Raw genomic sequence first — 22554 nt, 5'->3', positions numbered from 1 at the left:
GCAAAAGATAGTTACTATAAGGACACTGGAGTCCCTGGGTGGTGTAAGTGGTAAACGAGCTAGGCTGCTAACCAAAAGGCTGAAGGTTCAAGTCCATCCAGTGGTGCCTTGGAAGAATGGCCTAGCGAATCATTTCCAAAAAAATCAGCCACTGAAAACTCTATGCACTCAGTTCTACCCTGACACACGTAGGGCCGCCACTGAGTCAGAATCGATTCAGTGGCAACTGGTTGCATAAAGGATATTACTGGGCAATGGGTAAAATTTGAATATGTACTATATACGATAGAATTGTATCAATGTTAAATTTTCTGAGTTTGATCACTATGATCATGTAAGAGAAATGTCTTTATTCTTAGGAGATATAGGCTAAAGGTCATAATCTCTACAACTTATTCTCAAACAGTAAAAAAGGAAAATTAAGACTAAGAATAGGTGAAACATTTCACAACATGGAGGAATCTGGAAGGCATTACGCGGAGTGAAATTAGTCAGTTGCAAAAGGACAAATATTGTATAAGACCTCTATTGTAAGAACTGGAGAAATGGTTTAAAGAGAGAAGAAAATATTCTTTGATGGTTACGAGAGGGGGGAGGGAGGGAGGGTGGGAGAAGGGCATTCGCTAATTAGACAGTAGACAAGAACTACTTTAGGTGAAGGGAAAGACAACACACAATACTGTAGAGGTCAGCACAACTAGACTAAACCAAAAGCAAAGAAATTTCCCGAATAAACTGAATGCTTCGAAGGCCAGCGTAGCAGGGGTGGGGGTTTGGGGACCATGGTTTCAGGGGACATCTAAGTCAACTGGCATAATAAAATCTATTAAGAAAACATTCTGCAACCCACTTTGGAGAGTGGCGTCTGGGGTCTTCAATGCTAGCAAGCAGCCATCTAAGATGCATCAATTGCTCTCAACCTACCTGGATCAAAGGAGAATGAAGACCACGGAGGACGTGAGGTAATTACGAGCCCCAAAAACAGAAAGAGCCACATAAACCAGAGGCTACATCAGCCTGAGACCAGAAGAACTAGATGGTGCCCGGCTACAACCGCGACTGCCCTGACAGGGAACACAACAGAGAACCCCTGAGGGAGCACAAGAGCAGTGGGATGCAGACCCCAAATTCTCATAAGACCAGAGTTAATGGTCTGACTGAGACTAGAAGGACCCTGGTGGTCATGGCCCCCAGACCTTCTGTTGGCCCAAGACAGGAAACATTCCCGAAGCCAACTCTTCAGACATGGATTGGACTGGACAATGGGTTGGAGAAGGATGCTGGTGAGGAGTGAGCTTCTTGGATCAGGTGGACACTTGAGGCTATGTTGGCATCTCCTGCCTGGAGGGGAGATGAGAGGGTGGAGGGGGTTAGAAGCTGGTGAAATGGACACTAAAGGAGAGAGTGGAGGGAGAGAGCGGGCTGTCTCATTGGGGGAGAGTAACTGGGAGTGTGTAGCAAGCTGTATATAAGTTTTTGTGTGAGAGACTGACTTGATTTGTAATCTTTCACTTAAAGGACAATTTAAAAAAATTAATAATAGTATATACACTATGTGCGTGAATCTGTGTGTATGTGTAATTGCACAGAGCAAAATACAGCAAATTGGTAAAATGTTATTAAAGCAGGTAAAGAGTTTTGGAAGTTCATTATAATATCTGTACAACTTTTGTATAGGTCTGAAAGTTTGCGAAGTGAAAAGTTCAATTAAAAATAACATATTTCCACCAAACTGAGTCCAGCTCAACTAGATGACGCCCGGCTACCACCACCGACTGCTCTGACAGGGATCACAATAGAGGGTCCCGGACAGAGCTGGAGAAAAATGTAGAACAAAATTCAAACTCACAAAAAAAGACCAGACTAACTGGTCTGACAGACACCGGAGAAACCCTGAGAGTATGGCCCCCAGACACCCTTTTAGCTTAGTAATGAAGTCACTCCTGAGGTTCACCCTTCTGCCAAAGATTAGATAGGCACATAAAACTAACAATACACATAGCTCAACCACGTATACAAGACTAAACGGGCACACCAGTCCAGGGGCAAGGAGGAGAAAGCAGAAGGGGATAGGAAAGATGGATGAATGGAAATGGAGAATCCAAGGCTGCGAAGCAGAGACTGTTGACACATCTCTGGGTTGGCAACCAATGTCACAAAACAATATGCGAATTCACTGTTTAATGAGAAACTAATTTGCTCTGTAAAATGTTCATTTAAAGCACAATTAAAAAAAAAAGAAAAAGAATTTCATTATTTGACCCTATATCAGGTTTATGACCTAATTTAGCTTGGCCAGAAAATCAAGATTTATTTCAGCAAATATGTCTTGAAGGCCTCCTGTGTTGCTGGGCACTCTGCTATGGATAAAGAATAAATTTACTACAGAGCTGCAGGACTTCATTTATGCATTGTCTATGGCTCTTTTTAGAAACCCTGGTGGCGTACTGGTTAAGTGCTACAGCTGCTAACCAAGAGGTGAGCAGTTTGAATCCACCAGGCGCTCCTTGGAAACTCTATGGGGCAGTTCTACCCTGTCCTATAGGGTCGCTATGAGTCAGAATCAACTCGATGGCAGCAGGTTTGGATGGCTCTTTTTGCACTACAGTGGCAGAGCTGAGTAGGTGCAACAGAAACCCTGTGGCCTGTAAAACCTAAATATTTACTACCTGGCCCTTTAAAGAAAAAGTTTTGGATCCTTGGTCTTGTGATTTAGAGGGCACCCAACTGTGCCACTGCTTGGGCGGGGGGGGGGGGGGGGGGCGGTCATAAAATTAGTAGAAACAGACAAATAACACAAAATTGAAGGACCAGACAACCTAGTCCTTGTAATGTGGCCTCAAGCCATAGGCATGTAGTTTCCATTTGTACTTTGTGATTTAATATAAATACTTGTCAGAGATATTTCCTTCAAATATAAGCATAAATCTTTACTAATGTCTCAGCAATGATCTTTAAGTGCAAAATTTTCCTGAAACACGTTTAATCTCACAACTGAATTAACACAAGCATGATTTGCTAAAATTCACTCTACAAGTATTTCAAAAAGCATTTCCTTAATGTATATATGTAAATAAAAAAGGTAGCAATGTGATGATGTACTTTCAAAATTAGTTATGAAAACCATGCTTGGTAGTCAGAGAAGTATTCAGCATACCAAAGCACTTGCAGGTGTGGGCCTCCCATACGTTACAGATGTGCATTTGTTCCCTTGAGTGAGTAAACATCTTCCTTGCAGTCTTACTAACCCAGTTACTTAACCAGTTGCTATCAGTCCTTTTTTTCATAGGTAATCCAAATATAAAATGCAAGCTAACCCAGGTATGACTTACTACCAATTCCCAATAAATGATGCTGTGAACAGATGAGTTATTCCTACCAGAAATTAATTTGATAGATTTAAATGTAAAAATGTCTACACCACATCTGACTTTGAATATAAATTCAGATCTCTGCAGTAACTGTGGAAATGTTCAGACCATAGACATAAGGCCATCACAGGTAATTAGCTAACAACAGGATCAGTGCATCAGATCACACAGACGTTCTCACTCACATTTACTCTCAGACTAGCTCCCCCATAAGTGAGCGCATTAAAACACAAGGAAATGCTGCTTCCAACATTTCCATGACAGACAGGAGCCCACCAAATGCTTAAACAGAGCATGCTTCCTATTGCCTTATATCCCCTGAAGCTTTAAAAGGCTGACTGACCTAAAACGTGATAATTTAAGGGAAGCCAAAATTGGAAGGTACATTCTGTCAGACAGGTTTAATTCTCCCTAACACTTTCATGCTAGACGACTTTGAGCAAATTACTTCACCATTAAATAAACTTCATCAGGTACCACTTTTGCGTACTTGTGGGACTGGCTAACTCTCAGGGGACTACTGTAAGGTGCTTTTAGCACAGTATGACAATAAGTGGTAATCTAAACAACAAACAAAACCCAGAAATGTCCCTCATCTCCCTTTTGCAGAAAGCTATATTCCAGTTATATTAGATGATATACAGGAAGAGGATATGAAAATCTCCAGGGTCTGAATTGTATCCTAGCCTCTACCACCATGTTACCTTTACCTTAGAAACTCTGGGTCTATCTTTCTCATGCCTAAAATGAAAAGGAAGAATATTTAATATGTCCTCTAGACCTAGATTTCTGTAATTCAGGGATCACTCTGGCTCCTAGATTTCTGTAATTCAGGGATCACTCTGGCTCACTACAGGCATAGCATAACTAAAATTAAAATGGTTGTGATCCTCTAAAAGGTACAATAAATGAATATAAAATTTAATCTTTGGTTACCAATATTATTTTGTTACCATTAAAGCTGACCCAAAAGGGTGAAATGAGCTTAGCATGATAAAAATAGGCAAGATGTTGCTTCGTTTAATCTGGTAATCAGTATGATTAAGATGAAAGTGAATTTAGTAATTATACAGATGTGCTGTTACAAGGAAATTGTTTTTAAAGAATTTAATCGTTCAAATTTCCATAAATTATGTTAGTTGTTGTTAGGTGCCATCAAGTCAGTTCCAATTCACAGTGACCCCACGTACACTGGAACAAAACACTGCCCGGTTGGGCACCATCCTCACAACTGTTGTTATCCTTGAGCCCACAGTTGCAGCCACTGTGTCAGTCCATCTCATTGAGGGCCTTCCTCTTTTTCGCTGACCCTCTACTTCACCGAGCATGATGTCCTTCTCCAGGGACTGATCCCTCCTGATAATATGTCCAAAGTACTTGAGATGAAGTCTCACCATCCTTGTTCCTAAGGAGCATTCTAGCTGTACTCCTTCCAATACAGATTTCTTCCTTCTTCAGGCAGTCCGTGGTGTGTTCAATATTCTTCTTCAACATCGTAGTTCAAAAGTGTCAATTCCTCTTTGGTCTTCCTTATTCACTGTCCAGCTTTTGCATACATATAAGGCGACTGAAAACACCATGGCTTGGGCCAGGTGCACCTTAGTCCTCAAGGTGACATCTCTGCTTTTTAGCACTTTAAAGAAATCCCTTGCAGTAGATCAGCCCAATGCATGGATGATTTCATGACTGCTGCTTCCATGGGTGTTGACTGTGGATCCAAATAAAATGACATTCTTGACGACCTCAATATTTTCTCCGTTTATCATATTGCTTATCCATCCAGTTGTGAGGATTTTTGTTTTATGTTGAGGTGTAATCCATACTGAAGGCTTCAAGTCCTCTTCACTTTCAGCATTTGCATATAGCAAGTTGTGTCATCTGCATATCAAAGGTTGTTAATGAATTTTCCACCAATCCTACTGCCCCATTCTTCTTCATACAGTCCAGGTTTTCAGATTATTTGTTCAGCATACAGACTGAATAAGTATGGTGAAAGGATACAACCCTGACGCACACCTTTCTTTACTTTAAACCACACAGTATCCAATTGTTCTGTTTGAACGTCTGCCTCTTGGTCTATGTACAGGTTCCTCTTGAGCACAATATAAGTGTTCTGGAATTTCCATTCTTCAAGACGTTATCCATAATTTGTTATGATCCACACAGTTGAATGCCTTTGCATAGTCAATAAAATAGAGATAAACATCTTTCTGGTATTCTCTGCTTTCAGCCAAGATCCATCTGATATCAGCAATGATATTCCTCATTCTACATCCTCTTCTGAATCTGGCTTGAATTTCTGGCAGTTCTAACCGCCTTTGAATGACCTTCAGCAAAATTTTACTTGCATGTGGTATTAATGGTATTGTTCGATAATTTCTGCATTCAGTTGATCACCTCTCTTTGGAATGTGCACAAATACGGATCTCTTCTAGTCTTTTTTTTTTTTTTCTAGTCAGCTGGCCAGATGGCTATCTTCCAAATTTTTTGAAATTACTATACCTTGTCATGACTGTAGATGTATAACAGGTTATACCACACTTCAAAGTACATACCTAGTGAAGTATTTAGAGATAAAATAACAGTTGGCATTTCTTTGACGGACTTCAGCTCTCTCCTTCACGCCTTCCAAAAAAATACAGATATTAGTAAGTGGATAAATGAAAGTTGAATCTGAGTGACAGGTACAAGATGGCTCATTTGCTTTTGTGTGTTTGAAACTGCCCATAACAAAAAAAATTTAACAGTATATACTCAAAAAATCAATGTAATTCACCATATTAACAAATTAAAAAAGAAAAATACACAGGATCATCTCAACACAGAAAAAGCACCTGACAACATGCAACATTCATTGTTAATCTCCCAACTCCCAAGGGAACTTTCTCAACCTAATAAAAGTCATCTGTGAAAACTGACAAATTGAACTTCATCAAAATAGAAAACTTCTGCTTTTCAAAATACACTGTTAAGGGAATAAAAGGACAAGCCAAAGATTGCAAAATATTTGCAAATCACGTATCTGAAAAAGGACTTATAGACAGAATACATAAAGAACTCACAAAACTTAGTAAGAAAGCAAACAACCCAATAAAAATATGGGCAAAAAAGCTGAACAGACATTTCACCAAAGAATATATACAAATGGCAAATAAGCACATGAAAAGCTGATCAACATTAGTCAATAAGAAAATGCAAATTCAAACCATAATGAAATACCATACTTAAATGAATGGCTAAAATTTAAAAGACTGTCCATAGCAAGCGTTGGCAAGGATGTGGACGAACTGAAACTCTTGTACACTTCTGGTGGGAATGTAAAATGGTACCAAACCAAACCCACTGTCGTCAAGTCGATTCCAGCTCATAGTGACCCTGTAAGACAGAGCAGAACTTCCCCATAGCGTTTCCAAGGAGCAGCTGGTGGATTTGAACTGCTGACTTTGTGGTTAGCAGCCAAGCTCTTAAACTACTGCACAATGTTTGGCAGTTTCTTAAAAAGTTAAACAGCCATTCCACTCCTAGGGATATACCACAAAGAAAGAAAGCTTATGTTCACACAGAGACTTATACATGAATGTTTACAGCAGGTTTGTGATAGCCACAACCAGGAACAATCCAAATGTCCATCAACATTTTAAAGATAGTAAAGAGCTGAGAAAAGTTGCTCGAAATTTAGAGAATAAATGGCAGGGCCAGAATGTGAACCTAGGCGTAAAGGTTTACAAATCCCAGGGTGCTTTTCTCCATACAAGACAAAATATATTAAGAGGTCTTCCAGAATTGCCACATGATAAATGCTCAAATACCAACCAAACTGATAGAAATCAGGCCAAAAAACAAGTCTGCTTCCAAGTCTAAGAAAATAGGGCGATAAGAAGATACGACTTTAAAGTTAACAGAGTCAAGGAATGGATTTGGGGAGGGTGAACCTTACGTGCTCTTCCAGCTGAAGGGATCTGTGCTAAAAGGGCAGCTTCCAGACCCTCTTGGCAGTTCTTGGGAATACAGACTTTTTAACCTCGTTAGCCAAAATCCCACCTTCCCAAATGTTACTTTAGGCTTATTTTCAGAGCAACGCTAAAAACAAAACTGTAATTTTAGGGACTTTCTACTCTATTAGGTTGCTGATGGCAAAAATTCTTTGCTATCAAGAGAAAAAAAAATTATATATATATGTATGTATATACATATACACACACAGATATATATTTGGAGCCCTGGTAGCACAATGGTTGACAGCTCAGCTAACCAAAAGCTCAGCAGTTCAAACCCACTACGCGATTCCTGGAAACCCTATGGAGCAGTTCTACTCTCTCCTATCTGTCCTATAGGGTCACTATAAGTTGGAATCGATAGCAATGGGTTTGATTTTTGGTGTGTGTATGTGTGTTTATAAAAGATACAAGGCAAATGTAGCAGTGAGGTAACAATAGTTTAACGAACAAATATAAATTCTTTGTTTTGGTAAGAGGACGGACTGAGGCAAAAAAGGTCTGAAATAACAAATCAGCAACCAAACAGATGAGGCAGATATGAACTTAACCTACTGAGGGCTAGTGACTTTTCATAGGCAGGCAGGAGCAAACAGAAACTATGCATTTAGGGTTTTTTTTTTAGTTTTGCTTTGTTTTGGTCATACATCTATAAGCCCAAGCAGCTGTGATGCATATTTACAAAGGGTTTCCTCCTTTTTTCTTTTTCTACAAGTGAAATTAACCAAGGCATCATTAACTGACCTTACACACATGTAGATACCACTAAAACCATTTTTAAAGCACTCTATTCCAGGATGCCAATTATATGATTTCTAAATAACGATTTCTCCTGCCCAGTCTTGTTGGTGGCCATCAAAACATGCTACCAAGTCTCATGACTCTCTCCCAAATCCTTACTTAACAACACTCCTAAATATCATGAAGTTCAAGGGCACTTGGCTAGGGTTCTGCACGATTCCCTTGCCACTCCTGGACATAGCCCCATTTTTCACTCCTCAGTTCCCAAGTTGGCAAGGACTTTAAGAAACTTGTCAAAACAGGTTTTCAAAAATAGCTGAAGGCTCCAGAGTATTTGAAAGGAGCACAGTCTAGGCAATTATTTGAATATAATTGAATTTAACTCTGGATCCATCTTCTATTTCAACACTACCCTCAAACACAAAAAACAATGTAAAAGGATTACAAAACTTCAACAAATACAGAAAATTCTGTGGTGCAGTATACTCCATAATTCAGATCCAAGCACTCTTCAATACCAGTTAGTTACAGCTGAAAAAAATTAACATAAACTAAACTATATTATAGCCGGGCACTGCTAATAATCTCTCTCCAGGTTACATTAAGCCATACGCAGCATCTAGACGAAGACATTGTTTCGGCTGTTCAATTCTGTAAACTATGCAATTTAAGAAAGCACAGTGTTTAAAAAACAGTATTTAGGTACAAGAAGCCTGGGTTAAAATTCTGTCTGGTACTTAGGAGTTCTGATCTACTGTAAACTACTGTCGTGTAATCATTCTTTTAAAATACTTCTTAATGTAGTACTTTGATAAAAATTAAATTTTATTCAAAGCTCTTCAACAAAATTATTTTCACTAGCATTAACTCATCAAATCCTATTGTTGTTGTTAGGTGCCATCAAGTCATTCCAACTCACAGCGACCCTAAGTACAACAGAACGTAACACTGCCTGGTCTTGCACCATCCTCACAATCCTTGCTATGTTTGAGCTCATTGTTGCAGCCACTATGTCAATTATAGGCATGAGAGAAAGATTTTAAATCTGACTATTGTCAGTTTTTTAAAGACGCAATTTTGATTTACATTTACACTGCTAGATTTTCTTAAATCTTTTCCCCCACTCTACCACCTCAACACAGAAACTTTGGGGCTTAAAACAGAACAAATCAAAACAGAAGGCCTGAGACTTGTGTGAAGTCCCCTTTTCTAAATCTAGACTCATACCAGGTCCTTTCTTAGCCTCCACAGCTGTACATTACCTATATAATTGTACTTACTTCCACTTCGTCTAGGCTCTGCATTTAGGAAAGGCAACCAAGATTCTATACCTCGACCAAAAAATAATTTCCTTCCATCCCATGGGCCTCCATATCTGCTTCCTGAGACAGAGAAACTCACAGCCTAAGAAATAGCCTACTTGTAGCACCAGCCCAAGCTCCGTTCTATCTACAAGCTCAGATCCTCTACCTTCTCCAACTTCTCCATGATGTTTGCACATTTCCGTGACAAGCTTTCTCATTCCCTTACCAACCATCTTGCCAGATTTCCTCCTCATCCTCTCTCCCTTACCAACAGATGGCAAGTGGTCCTTCAACTGGCCATACGGCCAAAGAGTCCTTGTTCCTGAATATTCTTGGCAAAGGCAGCACCTGTAAAAACTGTAGCAACTGAGAAAAACAAGCAATTATTCTAACAAAATCTTCAACCAAATTATAAACATGCAAACAAACTATCTGTGCTTTCAAATGCCTAACATTTTAATCATAAGATGCAGAGAACAAAATGAACCTAAAAAAGGTCACTGAAAGCATTAGCAGTAATGCTCAGCATCAGAATTTCCTTCTCTGCTCTTCCTTTTAAGCTTCCCTAGAGCTCTTATTTAACTCACAACAAGATCAAACATATACACAGTAATTATTTACCATGTACTGTTTTAGCCACTTTAGATGCATTATTTAATGTTCTTAAATAAAAATAAGTAATACATATTTATTATGCTTATTTTACAAGGGACACAACTTGGGCATAAATAAGTTAAGTGAATTGCCCAAAGATTGGAGCGAGGCAGTTTGGCACTAGCCTATTCTTAACTACTGCACTAAATGGCCGCTTATACTTTCATCATAGCACTCATAATAAAAGTGCTCCTAAACCACCACAGGGCATGGATTGTGACCATTCCATTCACTGCTTTATCCCCAGGACTGAGCAGAAGTCTTGAAGCTCATGAATAAATCATCGCTGAATTCTTTATGTCTTCACCTCTCGACTATGGTTCTAAAGGGTCAAGAAAGAAACAGACTACATCTCATCCCTTTATTGTGGGAGGATCCTAATTGAAAATAAGAGAACACTTGGCTGAAAATAAACGAATACTCAGAAGTTCTTGCTCCAGATATGCATAAATACTTGTTGAATGAACAAATCTTTTATTTACAAAGTTTTGAAGAACCTAAATATAAGAAGCTCCTGTATAGAGATAACATAACCAGTCATTTCTCTAATTCTAACCTTGCAAGATGCCTGAAAATCAATGTTGTTTTTATTAGGCCTAGACTCATGGTGACCCCATACACAAGGGATTGAACTGTCATGATTCATAGGGTTTTCACTGGCTGATTTTCAAAAGTAGACTGCCATGCCTTTCTTCCTAGTCTGTCTTAGTCTGGACGCTCTATTGAAACCTGTTCAAATATGTAACACCCAAAGCCTCCACTGACAGAGAAGTGGTAGCTGAGCAGGGGGTGCACTGTCTAGGTATTGAACCCGGGTCTCCCACATTGAAGTCAAAAATTCTACTACTGAACCACCACTGTTCTCCTGAAATCAATACCCTTACTCATTGCTGTTGAGCCGATTCCAACTCACAGCGACCCTATGACAGAGCAGAACTGCCCCATAGAGTTTTCAAGGAGCATCTGGTGGATTCGAACTGTAGACCTTTTGGTTAGCAGCCACAGCTCTTAACCAGTATGCCACCAGGGTTTCCCTGATATCAACAGATTCCCTAAATATTTTAAACTAATTAGTAGGCAGCTAAATGGACTAAGATAAAACATGAAATGAAATGTAAAAGCCTTCCCTCACTGCATGAGTACTACTCACTTTGAGAAATGTTTACTTAAAAACAAACAAAACCCAGACTTAGCAAAAGATAAGCCTGGATATGCTTTATTTACATTAAAAATAACTTTTTAGAGAACCTTCCTAAATTGCACCTTCCCCTTACTGTAGGTACTTCTGTTGTTGTTAGGTGTCAGTCAAGTCAGTTCTGACTCCGAGGGACCCTACGTATGACAGAACTAAACATCGCCCAATCCTGCGCCATCCTCACAATCATTATGCTCGTAACAAGCAAGAATTTAAAAATTAAGCTTAACTTGAACAAAGGGAATCACATTAGACAACGTTAAAGATGAACTAGACAGCATTTAAAAACAGCAATTTCAACCTGCAACCATCTCTGAATTACTAACATAGGTTTTAGCCACAGTAAACCTCAGTTATCAGTGAGGCTTTCCCTTAGATAAACCACAAACTCTACACTGGTTATCCCTTCAAATCAGAACAATTTCCTGGCCACCTGAGAGATCCCATGACATAAACTTAACACATCTTGCATAGACTTCTCTCTTAAAATCCTTTTCAGAACCGGATTTTTGCATAACTCACTATCCTGGAACATTAGTTGAATAGAAATTATTTAAAGCTAACTGTAATTTGTGACTTCTTTCACTAAATTGCTTCTCTTTCAGTCTTTTTTCTCATCGACCCAAATCATCTGATGCTTAGCGAAACAGAAAATGAAAAATTCCTGTCCAAATATCAAAAGAAATGTTTAACATTTAACATTCTGACGCTATTCTGGAAACAATATCAGAAAGTCTTTTCTGAATAAAAAAATCAACTCTTTTAACACTTCATTTTATCAAAGATAAGCTGCAATTATAATATTTACGGAGGTATGGGGGCCTTCTGAACATCTGATTAAAAAAATATGCTCTCTACACCTAATAATACCTATCAAGTCCATACCTTCTGACCTTCCCGTAATCCACAAACCAAACGGGTATCGGGGAAACCTAAACGCTGCTCAGAGCTAAGGTAAAAGTACAGCTATGGATCTTCATACAATCAAAACTGGGGAAATAAACTGGACCAAGAGCGGGAGCGCGAACAGCCAGCCGCCCTACAGCCGGCTGCACCCCGTAACACTTGAGAGCAACTCGAAGAAAACACACCTCACTTCATTATAGCCTCTTCCTTCCTCCGAAGTGTTGAGGTGGGGGTGGGGGTGGGGCTCGCGGACGACACTTAAAGAGGAAAAATACACCCCAATTCCCATTTCAAATTACTGCTCCCCCAGTTTCTCCTTCCAAAGCAGACGACCGGGAACCCCGCCTGGGGTCTGGGGGCAGTAGGAGGGTGGGCGGGGGGTAGGGACCGAACGCGGGTGCACAACCGGGCGCCGCCCGTCCCCGTGCGGCCCGGCGCCCTCGATCCTAACGGCAGCGCGTCTCCCTGGGGTCGCCAGCCGCCCAGGCCGCCTCGCCGCGCCCTCCCGCCGCGCCCGGCCCAGGCCGCACTCACATCCGTCCGCGTCGTCCGGCAGGTCCTCCTGGAGCAGCGAGAGATCTGCGCGGGAGGGAAAAGGAAGGCCGGGTCAGCACCCCCGCGGGACGTGCGCAGCCCGCCTCCACCCCGCGCCCACCTCCCGCCCGCGACGGGACCCCCGCCCGGCCCGGCCCGGCCCGGCCCGATCCGGCCCGGCCCGATCCGGCCGGCGGCGGCGGCGGCGTGGCGGCGGCAGGCAGGTAGGGCGGGGCGGGGGGCGCCGCCGCCGCCGCCGGAGAGCAGGGGCACGTACCCGCCATCTTGTGGTCGCCCCCTCCTCCTCGGTCTCCCGGGGATCCGGGGCTACATGGACGCGGCGCGAGCCGGGGAGCCGCTGGGCGGGCGGGCGCGCGCGGGCGGGCGGTGGCGGCGGGAGAAGGCGGGGCGGCGAGCGCGCGCGGGGCGGGCCGAGGCCGGGCGGGCGCGCAGGCTCCCGACGGCGGGGAAGGGCGGTGCGCGCCGGCGTCCCTCCGCCCCGCCCGGCCCGGCGCGCTCGCTCCCTCGGCTGAGGCGCCCGGACGCCAAGCGCTGCGACGCGGGAGGCGAGTGCCGCCGCCGGGGCCTTGCGGCGTGTGCCGGGCCGGGCCGCAGCCCCGCCGCCGCCGCTTTGTTGGGTCACCGGCCTCGCCCACCACGCTCGCCGCGGGCCCTCCCCGCGGGTCTCGGGGCCCCGCCGAGTGGCCGGCCACAAAGCACCGGGCAGGGGTGTGTGGTAGTTAGCGACAAAGTCACCCTTGCGAGAGTCGGCCGTGCCCAGGCAGCTCTCAGACCCAGGGCACTTCGTTCCTAGGTTATTCCGCTGGGTTTGGCCTGCCACTGCGGAGCGGACAAAGCGGGACGCGCCAGCGAGAGCGGCGGCTGGCCTGGGTTCAAAGTCTGTCGCTGCCGTTTTCTTAGTAGGTGTTTGGTCAGTTCGTAAAATGAAGAACGGCACCTGCCTCTTGGGAATATTGGGATTAAATGAAGACTGTAGGAAACATGTGGAGCCCTCGTGGCGTAGTGGTTGAGAGCTCAGCTGCCAACCGACGGCAACGGGTTTGGTTTTTGTTAAGAAACAGTACAGTACTTGTCATTAGGAGGTGCCCAATGAAGGATGCCTATTGTTAAACCAAAAAAACCAAACCCGTTGCCGTCGGGTCGATTCCAACTCATAGCGACCCTATAGGACAGAGTACGACTCCCCCATAGAGTTTCCAAGGAGTGGCTGTGGATTCTAACTGCTGACCTTCTGGTTAGCAGCCGAGCTCTGTAACCACGAGGAAAGCCACCAGGGTTTCCCATCTTTTTAAAAATTGATAATTTTGGTGGCCCTTGAGGTGCTGTGGAATCCATTCGATACTGTTTGGAAACCCTATAGAGCAGTTCTACTCAATCCTATAGGGTTACTGTGAGTCGAAATGGACTTACTGGCGATGTTTTTTTTTTTTTTGGTTTGAGGTGCTCCTCTGCTAAACAAAAGGCCGGCAGTTCCAGTCCACCAGCCGCTCCTTGCCATGAGTTGGAGAATGGACTGACAGCAACGGAATTGTGTTTGGTTTTGAGGTGCCCAGCCGAAATCTGCACCACAGATTTTACTATTTCCGTTTGTTGTTTGTTTTTCAGATAAATTAAGTGATTTACTCAAGCTCCCAAGGGTAAGAATCAGATTTTCTGACTCCATTTTACTGTCCTATTCTCCACCTCCACCCAAGGCCTCCGGAATGTTAATCTTCTGAAGTGGATAACAAAACACTGACTACTTGCTGCCCCTACTACTGGGAGCCTGGTCTCTTGGAGAGGAAGTTAATCAGTTGGTTTCTTTCTGCATAGTGGTCTTAACCAAGGACAAGAACAACAACAAAAAAACAATGTATTGGTGCTTTAGCGTTGTCAAGGAGCCAGAGACTGAGAAATCCCCACCCAAACTGTTGCCCTTGAGTGGATTCTGACCCACCATGTGAGAGTGGAATTGTGCTCCAGGGGGCTTTCACTGGCTGAGTTTTCAGAAGTAGATAGGTCTTTCTTTCAAGGGGCCTCTCTGTGGACTCAAATCTCAAACCTTTCTCAAACTGAGGAATCAGACCTCTGACATCCATAAATTTGTGTAATAAAGTGGGTTCTACATTGGAAAAAAACCGTTGCCATGAAGTCTTCTACATAGCTATTCCAAAAGAAACCCCTCTCGGATACTACTAGAGGCAACACAGATTGCATTAAAAAAAAAAAAAAAAAAAAGGGCAAACCTGTTTCTAAAGAGTCAATTCTGATTCTGACTCATAACAACCCTATAGAAGAGAGTAGAACTGCCCCATAGGGTTTCCAAGGAGCAGCTGGTGCATTTGAACTGCCAACCTTTTGGTTGGCAGTGGAGCCCTTAACCACTGTACCACTAAGGCTCCATAGTGTGTATTTCTGAGAGTAATAAAAATCAGAGTAGACTGTACCTCCAAGTGATCAGAAATACATGTCTAATTTTCTCAAATTCTGAATAGTTAACACAACAGGACAAATTTTCATATTGTGTTTCTCTCCTTCCCTTACAGAACGCAAGCATGTGATTTCAGCTGACACTAACTCTCAAAATGACAAGACCTAGCAGTTCATAAACTGTCAACAGAAACTAGTCCCAGATGATTGAAACCCTGTGAGTTCCTGCCATGCTGCCCCACTTGCCTTATTGACACCCACCACTTTAGCAATTCAGGGTAGGAGAAGGAGGCAAGAGGAGTTCGCTCTTCACACTAGCTTGTGGTTTTTTTGCAACAACACAAAATCTTCTGAGCGCCAGCTAAGCTTCTCTCACTGGGCATACATAGGCGAAGAAAAAATTCTTAAAAGTCTACCCAGAAAAGCCCGACTTACAGTCCTCAGTGATGGTGATAAAATAGAGATTATGTCCCAAATGCTATCCTAGGACACGGAGTAACTACCTCTGCCTTGGGAGCTAGCCCTGAGTAAGTTTAGGTCACTATTCCAGGAAGAACAGCAAAGGAAGCAAGAGCTTCACGTTTGATTATCATCTGAACTGCATTACACAACAACGGGAGCCTTTAGGCAGTATGGTTCTTAAACATTTCCATCGAGTAGCCTTATTTATAGTTTAGCACAAGCACATGTTTTTCACATTTGATTTTTTTTTTTTTTCCCCTCACTCTCCACTCCTTTCTCAAAGATATGTTTCTAACCCAGCATTTATAAACTAGCACTCTGTTCCCTTCATATAAACTGTGGTATTTTAACAGAGAATAGTGATCATTGTTGTAGGTACCTGTGCCCACTTGCACGCTGGCTTGTGGATGCCAGAAGCTGAGCGTTGTCTCGTGGTTAGCACACAGCACGAGCTCTGAATTCCCGCCCTGCTCTGCTGCCACTGAAATCTGTAAGATAGGGAAGGGCCACGGTCAGGTTTATGTTATTTTTTTGTTTTTTAAAGTATCATCCAACTACGTCTACGAAAGCATGAATATTTAAGGATAAATCCTTTTTCAAATAATAGTGGAAGGATTTGTTAGCAGTCAGGGAGCCTTGGAAATTGATAGATTTTGCCCTTCAAACTCAAACATAACAAATACCATGGAGAAAATATTGTCAACACCCCACCTGACATTGCCTGATGCTGTCCCACTGACTAATTCTGGTGTTGGCAATTGAACTGTTTACTTTTTTTCTTCAGAATGATCATTCTTGAAGCTGAAAGTATATAAAAGGCAGACCTATCAGTTATTGTTTTAACTGATTAAAAAAAAAAAGTGAATTTGAAAATGCAAAAACATTTATGAGATAAAAGTACTTTTTAAACAAATTTTCATTCAACAGTATTTTAGAGCCAGGCTGGTAAGCTATCCTTCCTAGATTGTTATTACCAAGTAAGAAGAATAAGTATGTTCCTCTTTATTTTGTTTTGTTTAATTGCCAATCTCTTTCCTAAAGCTCCCTATACGTTTTGGTACGTTGTATAAAGGTGTAATTATTTGTGTGAAATTTTTCTTGTTGTTCCTCTCTATGCTGCTTTTAGCACCTTTGAAAGCTCCATGTCAAGATGACATTCCAAAATGCAAAATCTTGGCCTCGCCTAGAGCTCCAGTAGTTTGGTTTTGTTTTTTTTAAAGTCACTGGATCTCTTTTTATTCTCATTAGCTAAAGATACATTTTCTCACACCACCCTAAAAAAAAGAAACGAAGTTAAAAAATAGCTTCAAAACTGAGATCCCTCCAGAGTTTTCCCTGTTCAGGCTGTTTTTTCTCCATCTGTGAGTTGGAGCTTGGCCGCAGAGTGCAGCGGTGCAACCAGCCACCAGCCGTTAGCCAATATTCAGCCACATCTGCGAGGTTTGTCCATCTGCTTGTTCTGGACATAGGAGTGCATGCTGTCAGAACCACTGGTGTATACCGAGTGTAAAAGAAAGTAAACCCACTGTGTTGTCTCCAGCACTCTAGCACTTTTCAGGGTGTTCCGGGTCAGTAGGCCAGAAGGATTCTCCACTGAAGAATCGTGTAGTTATTCCAGCAGAGGGACAGAATGCAGGCATTTTAATTTCATTAGAAAAACTGAGGTGTGTAAACAGCCTTACATGGATTAAAACGGTAATGCTAATTTTCTTTATACCTTCCTCTTAAAATTCACAGAGTTTTAGTTGCAGTCACATTCAAAGCAATGCAAAGGAGCCTACCCACACCGTCTGGCTCAGAATAAGTAAGTGCTGAGAAAATATTTATAGATTCTGAATCCGAATGGATGAGTCAAGTTGCACCAGGGAAAACTCATAAACAAACCACATATTCTAATTTATAAGCCCAGTGGTCACTCTGCCCAGATTCTAAGGTCCCGTTATATCAACACTGCTCCATGGTTCTACAGTTCAGCAGAAATTGCTTCCATTTGAATTCTACTTCTGTGTAACTCTTTGTGACAAAATTGCTTGTGTCCCATGTCCTTGAGCCTTCATTTGGTAAGAAAAATATTACCACAGTGACACAATTCATATACAAGATAGCTAATGCATTTTTAAACAGATTTATATGAAGGCGTAAAAAAAAGTGCAGGGAGATCCTGTACACCCTTCACTCAGCCTCCTTAGTCATAACCACATGCTACATTTTAAAGCATTTTGAAGCATATTGCCAGGCACTATGTTAAGTGCTTTTTTACTTTCTCATTTAATTCTAAAAACAACTCTGTGAAGTAAGTATTAATATTACCATTAAAAAAAATAAAGAAACCAAAAGTTCAAGGAGCTTAAGTATTTTGACAAAGGTCAGATAGCAAGTAACCCATAGCCATTGAGTTGATTCCAAATCATAGTGATCCTATAGGACAGAGTAGAACTGCTCTGTAGGGTTTCCAGTCTACGGAAGCAGACTGCCACGACTTTCTCCCATGGAGTGGCTAATGAGTTCAGACCACTGGCCTTTTGATTAGAAACTGAGTGCTTAACCACTGTACCACCAGGACTCCTAGATAGCAAATGGGGGACTTAGAATTCAAAGCTAGGAATCCTGGTTCTAAATAATGGTAATAGTGTGTGCATATCATCATGTTCATGACTTTTCCATCTCATGTTCATGACTTTTCCATCAAAATTGTCCCTTAGCTGACTTCTCTGCTGTCAAGAGAGCCTCTTCTACATGTATGGTCTTGTCAGCATCTTTAATGTCATGATACCATCACTGTTTTGTTGTCAGTTTCCTTGGAATCAATTCCAATTCATGGCAACCCCATGTGTGCAGAGTAGAACTGTGCTCCATAGGATTTTCAAGACTGTGATCTTTCAGAAGCAGATTGCCAGGCCTGTCTTCCCAGGTGACCTAGTAGTCGAGCAGTTAACTGTTTGCGATGCCCAAAAACGAAACCCATTGCCATCAAGTTGATTGCAACTCAGCTACCCTGTGGGGCAGAGTAGAACTGTGCTCCGTAGGATTTTTAAGACTGATCTCTCAGAAGCCAATTGCCAGGCCTGTCTTCCCGGGTGGCCTAGTTGTTGAGCAGTCAACTGTTTGCGATACCCCAAAACCAAACCCGTTGCCATCAGGTCGATTCCAACTCAGTGACCCTGTAGGACAGAGAACTGCCCCACAGGGTTTCCAAGGCTGTTATCTTTACTGAAGCAGACTGCCACATCACGTGGAGTAGCTGGTGGGTTGGAACTGCCAACATTTCAGTTAGCAGCTGAGCACTTAACCACTGTGCCACTGGGACTCCATTCCAGAGACTCCTAGACCGTAACCATTCCTACTGATGTTGCCATCGAAACATTTGAAGAGTCACCCTTTCCACTTCTCACCTAAAATCCTGACCAAGGTAGTAACTATTTTACACCCATACTAGCAACTTTCTATCTAGGCTTTTTCAATTTGTTCTGGCCAACGATGCAAAAGTTAGCTTTCTTGTGTGATACTTTGCTCATATCAGTCCTATGAAAATCCCGAACACATGCCCTCATACCCTCCTCCCAACAAATGCCCTTTGCCCCTTTAGCTCCAGTTGACTAACATTTCATTCTCTGTTTTTAGCCAAGTTATACAGGGTGGACAATCTTGAATTCAGATGCCAGCTCACTTCTCCCTCAAACCATGTTCCTGGGAAGAGGGACAGATGGGGATGGGTTTCTATATCTTTGTAACATTTATTCTTTTTTGATTTTTCAAATTGTGAAAATGCATGTTCTTGGAAATTCCAGGAAAGTACAGTGTAAAGAAAAAATTAAAATCACCAAAAATCATCAAATTCAGAAATTATACTCAAGAACATTAGTGTATCTTTATCTCCTATTTAAAAAGCTTTCAAAGTCCTGCATAAAATTCTTAAACATCTTTATTGAGATGTAAATCACATTCTATACAATTCACCCATTTTAAGTGTACAATTCAATGATTTTTAGTATGTTCACAGAATTGTGCAACTATCACCACACTCTAATTTGAGAACATTTTCATCACCCCCCAAAAAAACCCCTATCCATTAGCGGTGACTCACTATTCCTACCCTCAAAGACCCCAGCTCTAGATAACCACTAATCTGCTTTCTATCTATGAATTTGCCTGTTCTGGAATCATACGATGTGTGGTGTTTTGTTACTGATGTGACTTGGCATAATGTTTTCACAGTTCATCCAGTTTGAAGCATGTATCGGTACTGCATTCCTTTTTGTTGCTGAATAATATTCTACCATTTGGATATACCACTTTTATTTATCCATTCATCAGCTGATCAGTATTTCTGCTGGTTCAACTTTTTGGCTATCATGACTAATGGAATTATGAACACTTGAGTACAAGTTTTGTGTGGATGTATGTTTTCATTTTTCTTGGGTATATAGCTGGGAGAGGCATTGCTGGGTCCTATGATAAGTCTATGTTTAGTATGCTGAGCAGCTGCCAGACTTTTCCAATGCAGCCACATCATTTCACATTTCCATCAGTAGTGTATGGTGGTTTCGGTTTCTCTACATCCTCCCGCACCGAATCTCCCTCTTCCAAAGTAAAGCTGTCATTATTCACAAATGACATGATTGCATATGTAGAAAATATAAGAAACTACAAATAAGCAATTAAAATTGAGAAGAAATTTAGTACTGGATATAAGATCATTACAGAAAATTCAATTCTATATAGATCAGCACCCAATAACTATAAATACAAGTTTAAATGCCATTTTACAAAAGGATCAAAAAAGTCAAAAAACTAGGAATGTCTAATGAAAGATATGCAGGATTATTACATAGAAGACTATAAAATATTATTGAGATAATTTATTACATAAAATGGGAGAGTTGCATTGAAGTTACAGATTAAAAATATAGTTCTTTAAAGATATTTTGCCCTCCAAATTGATACATAGATTCAATTCATTACCAGTCAAAATCTGAGCAGTTTTTTTTTTTTTTTTTTTGTAGATGTCAACAGTCTCCTGTGGAAATGCACAGGGCCAAGGCAATAATTTTGAAGAACAACAAAGTGAGAGGTGCTTACTCAATTTGATATCCAGACTTACACTAAAGCTACAATACTTAAGGAAGTATGGTATTGGAATGTACATAAACAAACACCAATGAAACAAATAGACCAATGAAACAAATGGACCAATAAAACAGACGGACTAATAAAACAGTGGCAATGAAGGGGAGTAAGAGCAAGACAAAGGTAACACAGGAGAAAGACGACATTGGCTCAGTTGAAATGCCATATTAAAAAAAAAAAGAAACCTGGCCCCATCTCACTCCATATACAAAAATTAATTACAGATGGATTGAGATCCCAGTGGGGTAAAACAATAAAGCTTCAAAAGATGACATAGGCTACAACATGGATGAACCTTGAAAACATGCTGAGTGAAATAAGGCAGACTCAAAAGGACAAATATTTACTGTCCCATTTATATGAAGTATCTAGAATAGGCAAATGTATAGAGACAGAAGTACATTAGTGGTCATAAGCATCTGGGGGGACAAGGGAATGGGGAATCATACTGCATAGGGGGAACTGAGTTTCTGTTTAGGGTGACAGAAATATTTGGAAATGGATAATGGTGATGGCTGCTCAAAATGGTAAATGTAATTAATGTCACTGAATTGTGCACTTTAAAATTGTTAAAATGGCAAATATTTTGTTATATGTGTTTTGCCATAATAATAATAAAAGATAACATCAAGTATCTTCCTGGCCTTGGGGTAGGGAATGATTTCTTAGCAAACAAGATAACACTAACAGCGAAAGAAAAAGATAAATTGGACTATATTAAAATTAAGAAGCTCTGTTTATCCAAAGGCCTGGTGGCGTAGTGGTTAAGTGCTACAGCTGCTAACCAAAGGGTCGGCAGTTTGAATCCATGAGGTGCTTCTTGGAAACTCTGTGTGGCAGTTCCACTCTGTCCTATAGGGTCGCTATGAGTCAGAATCAACTCGACGGCACTGGGTTTGGTTTTTTTTTTTTTTTTTTTGGTTTATCCAAAGACACTATTAAGAGAGTGAAAACAGAGGCAGAGCCAAGATGGCGGAGTAGTCAGACCTGAAAAAACAAGTGAAATGATTGTATATATGACAAGCTAGGAGCCCTGAACATAAGAGGCAAAGTTAGGATATCGGACTGAGCAGCATGGGGAAGGAGAGATGGTTCAGAAGTGGCAAGCAGTTGCTGAACCTGACTCAGCAGGAACCCTCAGGCATGATCCCCTGGAGTGACTGTGGCGGGGCTGGTGGTAGCATTCGGGACACGGTTTCCTCAGGGATAGACAGTGAGTCACACAGTCAACTCAGACCTCCGGAACCAGAGAAAAAGAGTGCTCTCAGCAAAAGCTAAGTATGTGTGTTTATTTTACCACGCCCTCAGCACCCAAGTCGGCTTCAGTGGCTGTCGATTTCCTAGGGCCTAAGATAGGTCCTGCTACACTCTCTGAGCCATTAACCCGACCTTGAAGAAGGAATAAATTAACAACTGGGGGAAAGATAATCTGCCAGCTCCACTAAGCTGGGGAGCTTAGGACAGAAGTGGCTCCTGTCCAGGCAGCAATGGTCCACGGACTTTGAATATCTTTCACCCCCACGTGGACCTGTGTGGGCCCACTTTAGGAGAATATGTTGTTGTTGGCAGACTGCAACAGTGTATGTGCTTGAGATCTGAATACTAGTGCGGTGGAGAGGTGGGTTTTTGATGTTTGACACTGCTTTGCCTATTAAACAGAGTCCTCACCTACCCATATCGGGGGCCTGAGGACTGGTGACTCCATCCATGTCACCTAGCCACCAGTGGCAGGAGTCCAAGGATAAATGGTGCCTCACAGTCCTTACAACCAAAAGCATTGAGTGCCCATGGTCCGGGTGCAGAACCCACCGACCTGTGTGCTCTAGGGAAGAGGG

The 22554-nt window shown here is 41.9% G+C and overlaps 1 protein-coding gene and 1 long non-coding RNA gene across 6 annotated transcripts in view; one reads left to right on the top strand and one right to left on the bottom strand.

Moving 5' to 3' along the window:
• PPP4R1 (protein phosphatase 4 regulatory subunit 1) overlaps positions 1-13086 on the bottom strand; it is a 181257-nt gene extending 168171 nt beyond the window's left edge. For all 5 annotated transcript variants that reach the window (XR_007519172.1, XR_007519171.1, XM_049900164.1 and 2 more), the window contains exons 1-2: positions 12978-13086; positions 12701-12745 (exon numbers count right to left, since the gene is read on the bottom strand). Coding sequence is in view for 2 of the 5 variants with exons in the window: in XM_049900162.1 (XP_049756119.1) it covers positions 12701-12745; positions 12978-12984 (52 nt within the window). In the remaining 3 variants the exon portion in view is untranslated. The remainder of the gene's footprint in view (positions 1-12700; positions 12746-12977) is intronic.
• Positions 13087-14192: 1106 nt separating this feature from the next.
• On the top strand, positions 14193-21036 carry LOC126085138 (uncharacterized). Its single transcript, XR_007519177.1, has 3 exons — positions 14193-14358; positions 15247-15347; positions 20596-21036. It is a non-coding gene; the product is annotated as an uncharacterized LOC126085138 (long non-coding RNA).
• The last annotated feature ends 1518 nt before the right edge of the window (positions 21037-22554 follow it).

The sequence above is a fragment of the Elephas maximus genome, chromosome 11 (genome assembly GCF_024166365.1).
Source record: "Elephas maximus indicus isolate mEleMax1 chromosome 11, mEleMax1 primary haplotype, whole genome shotgun sequence".
NCBI lineage: Eukaryota > Metazoa > Chordata > Mammalia > Proboscidea > Elephantidae > Elephas > Elephas maximus.
Note: the sequence above shows the minus strand (reverse complement) of the source record. Positions and strands in the feature narration are given on the sequence as shown.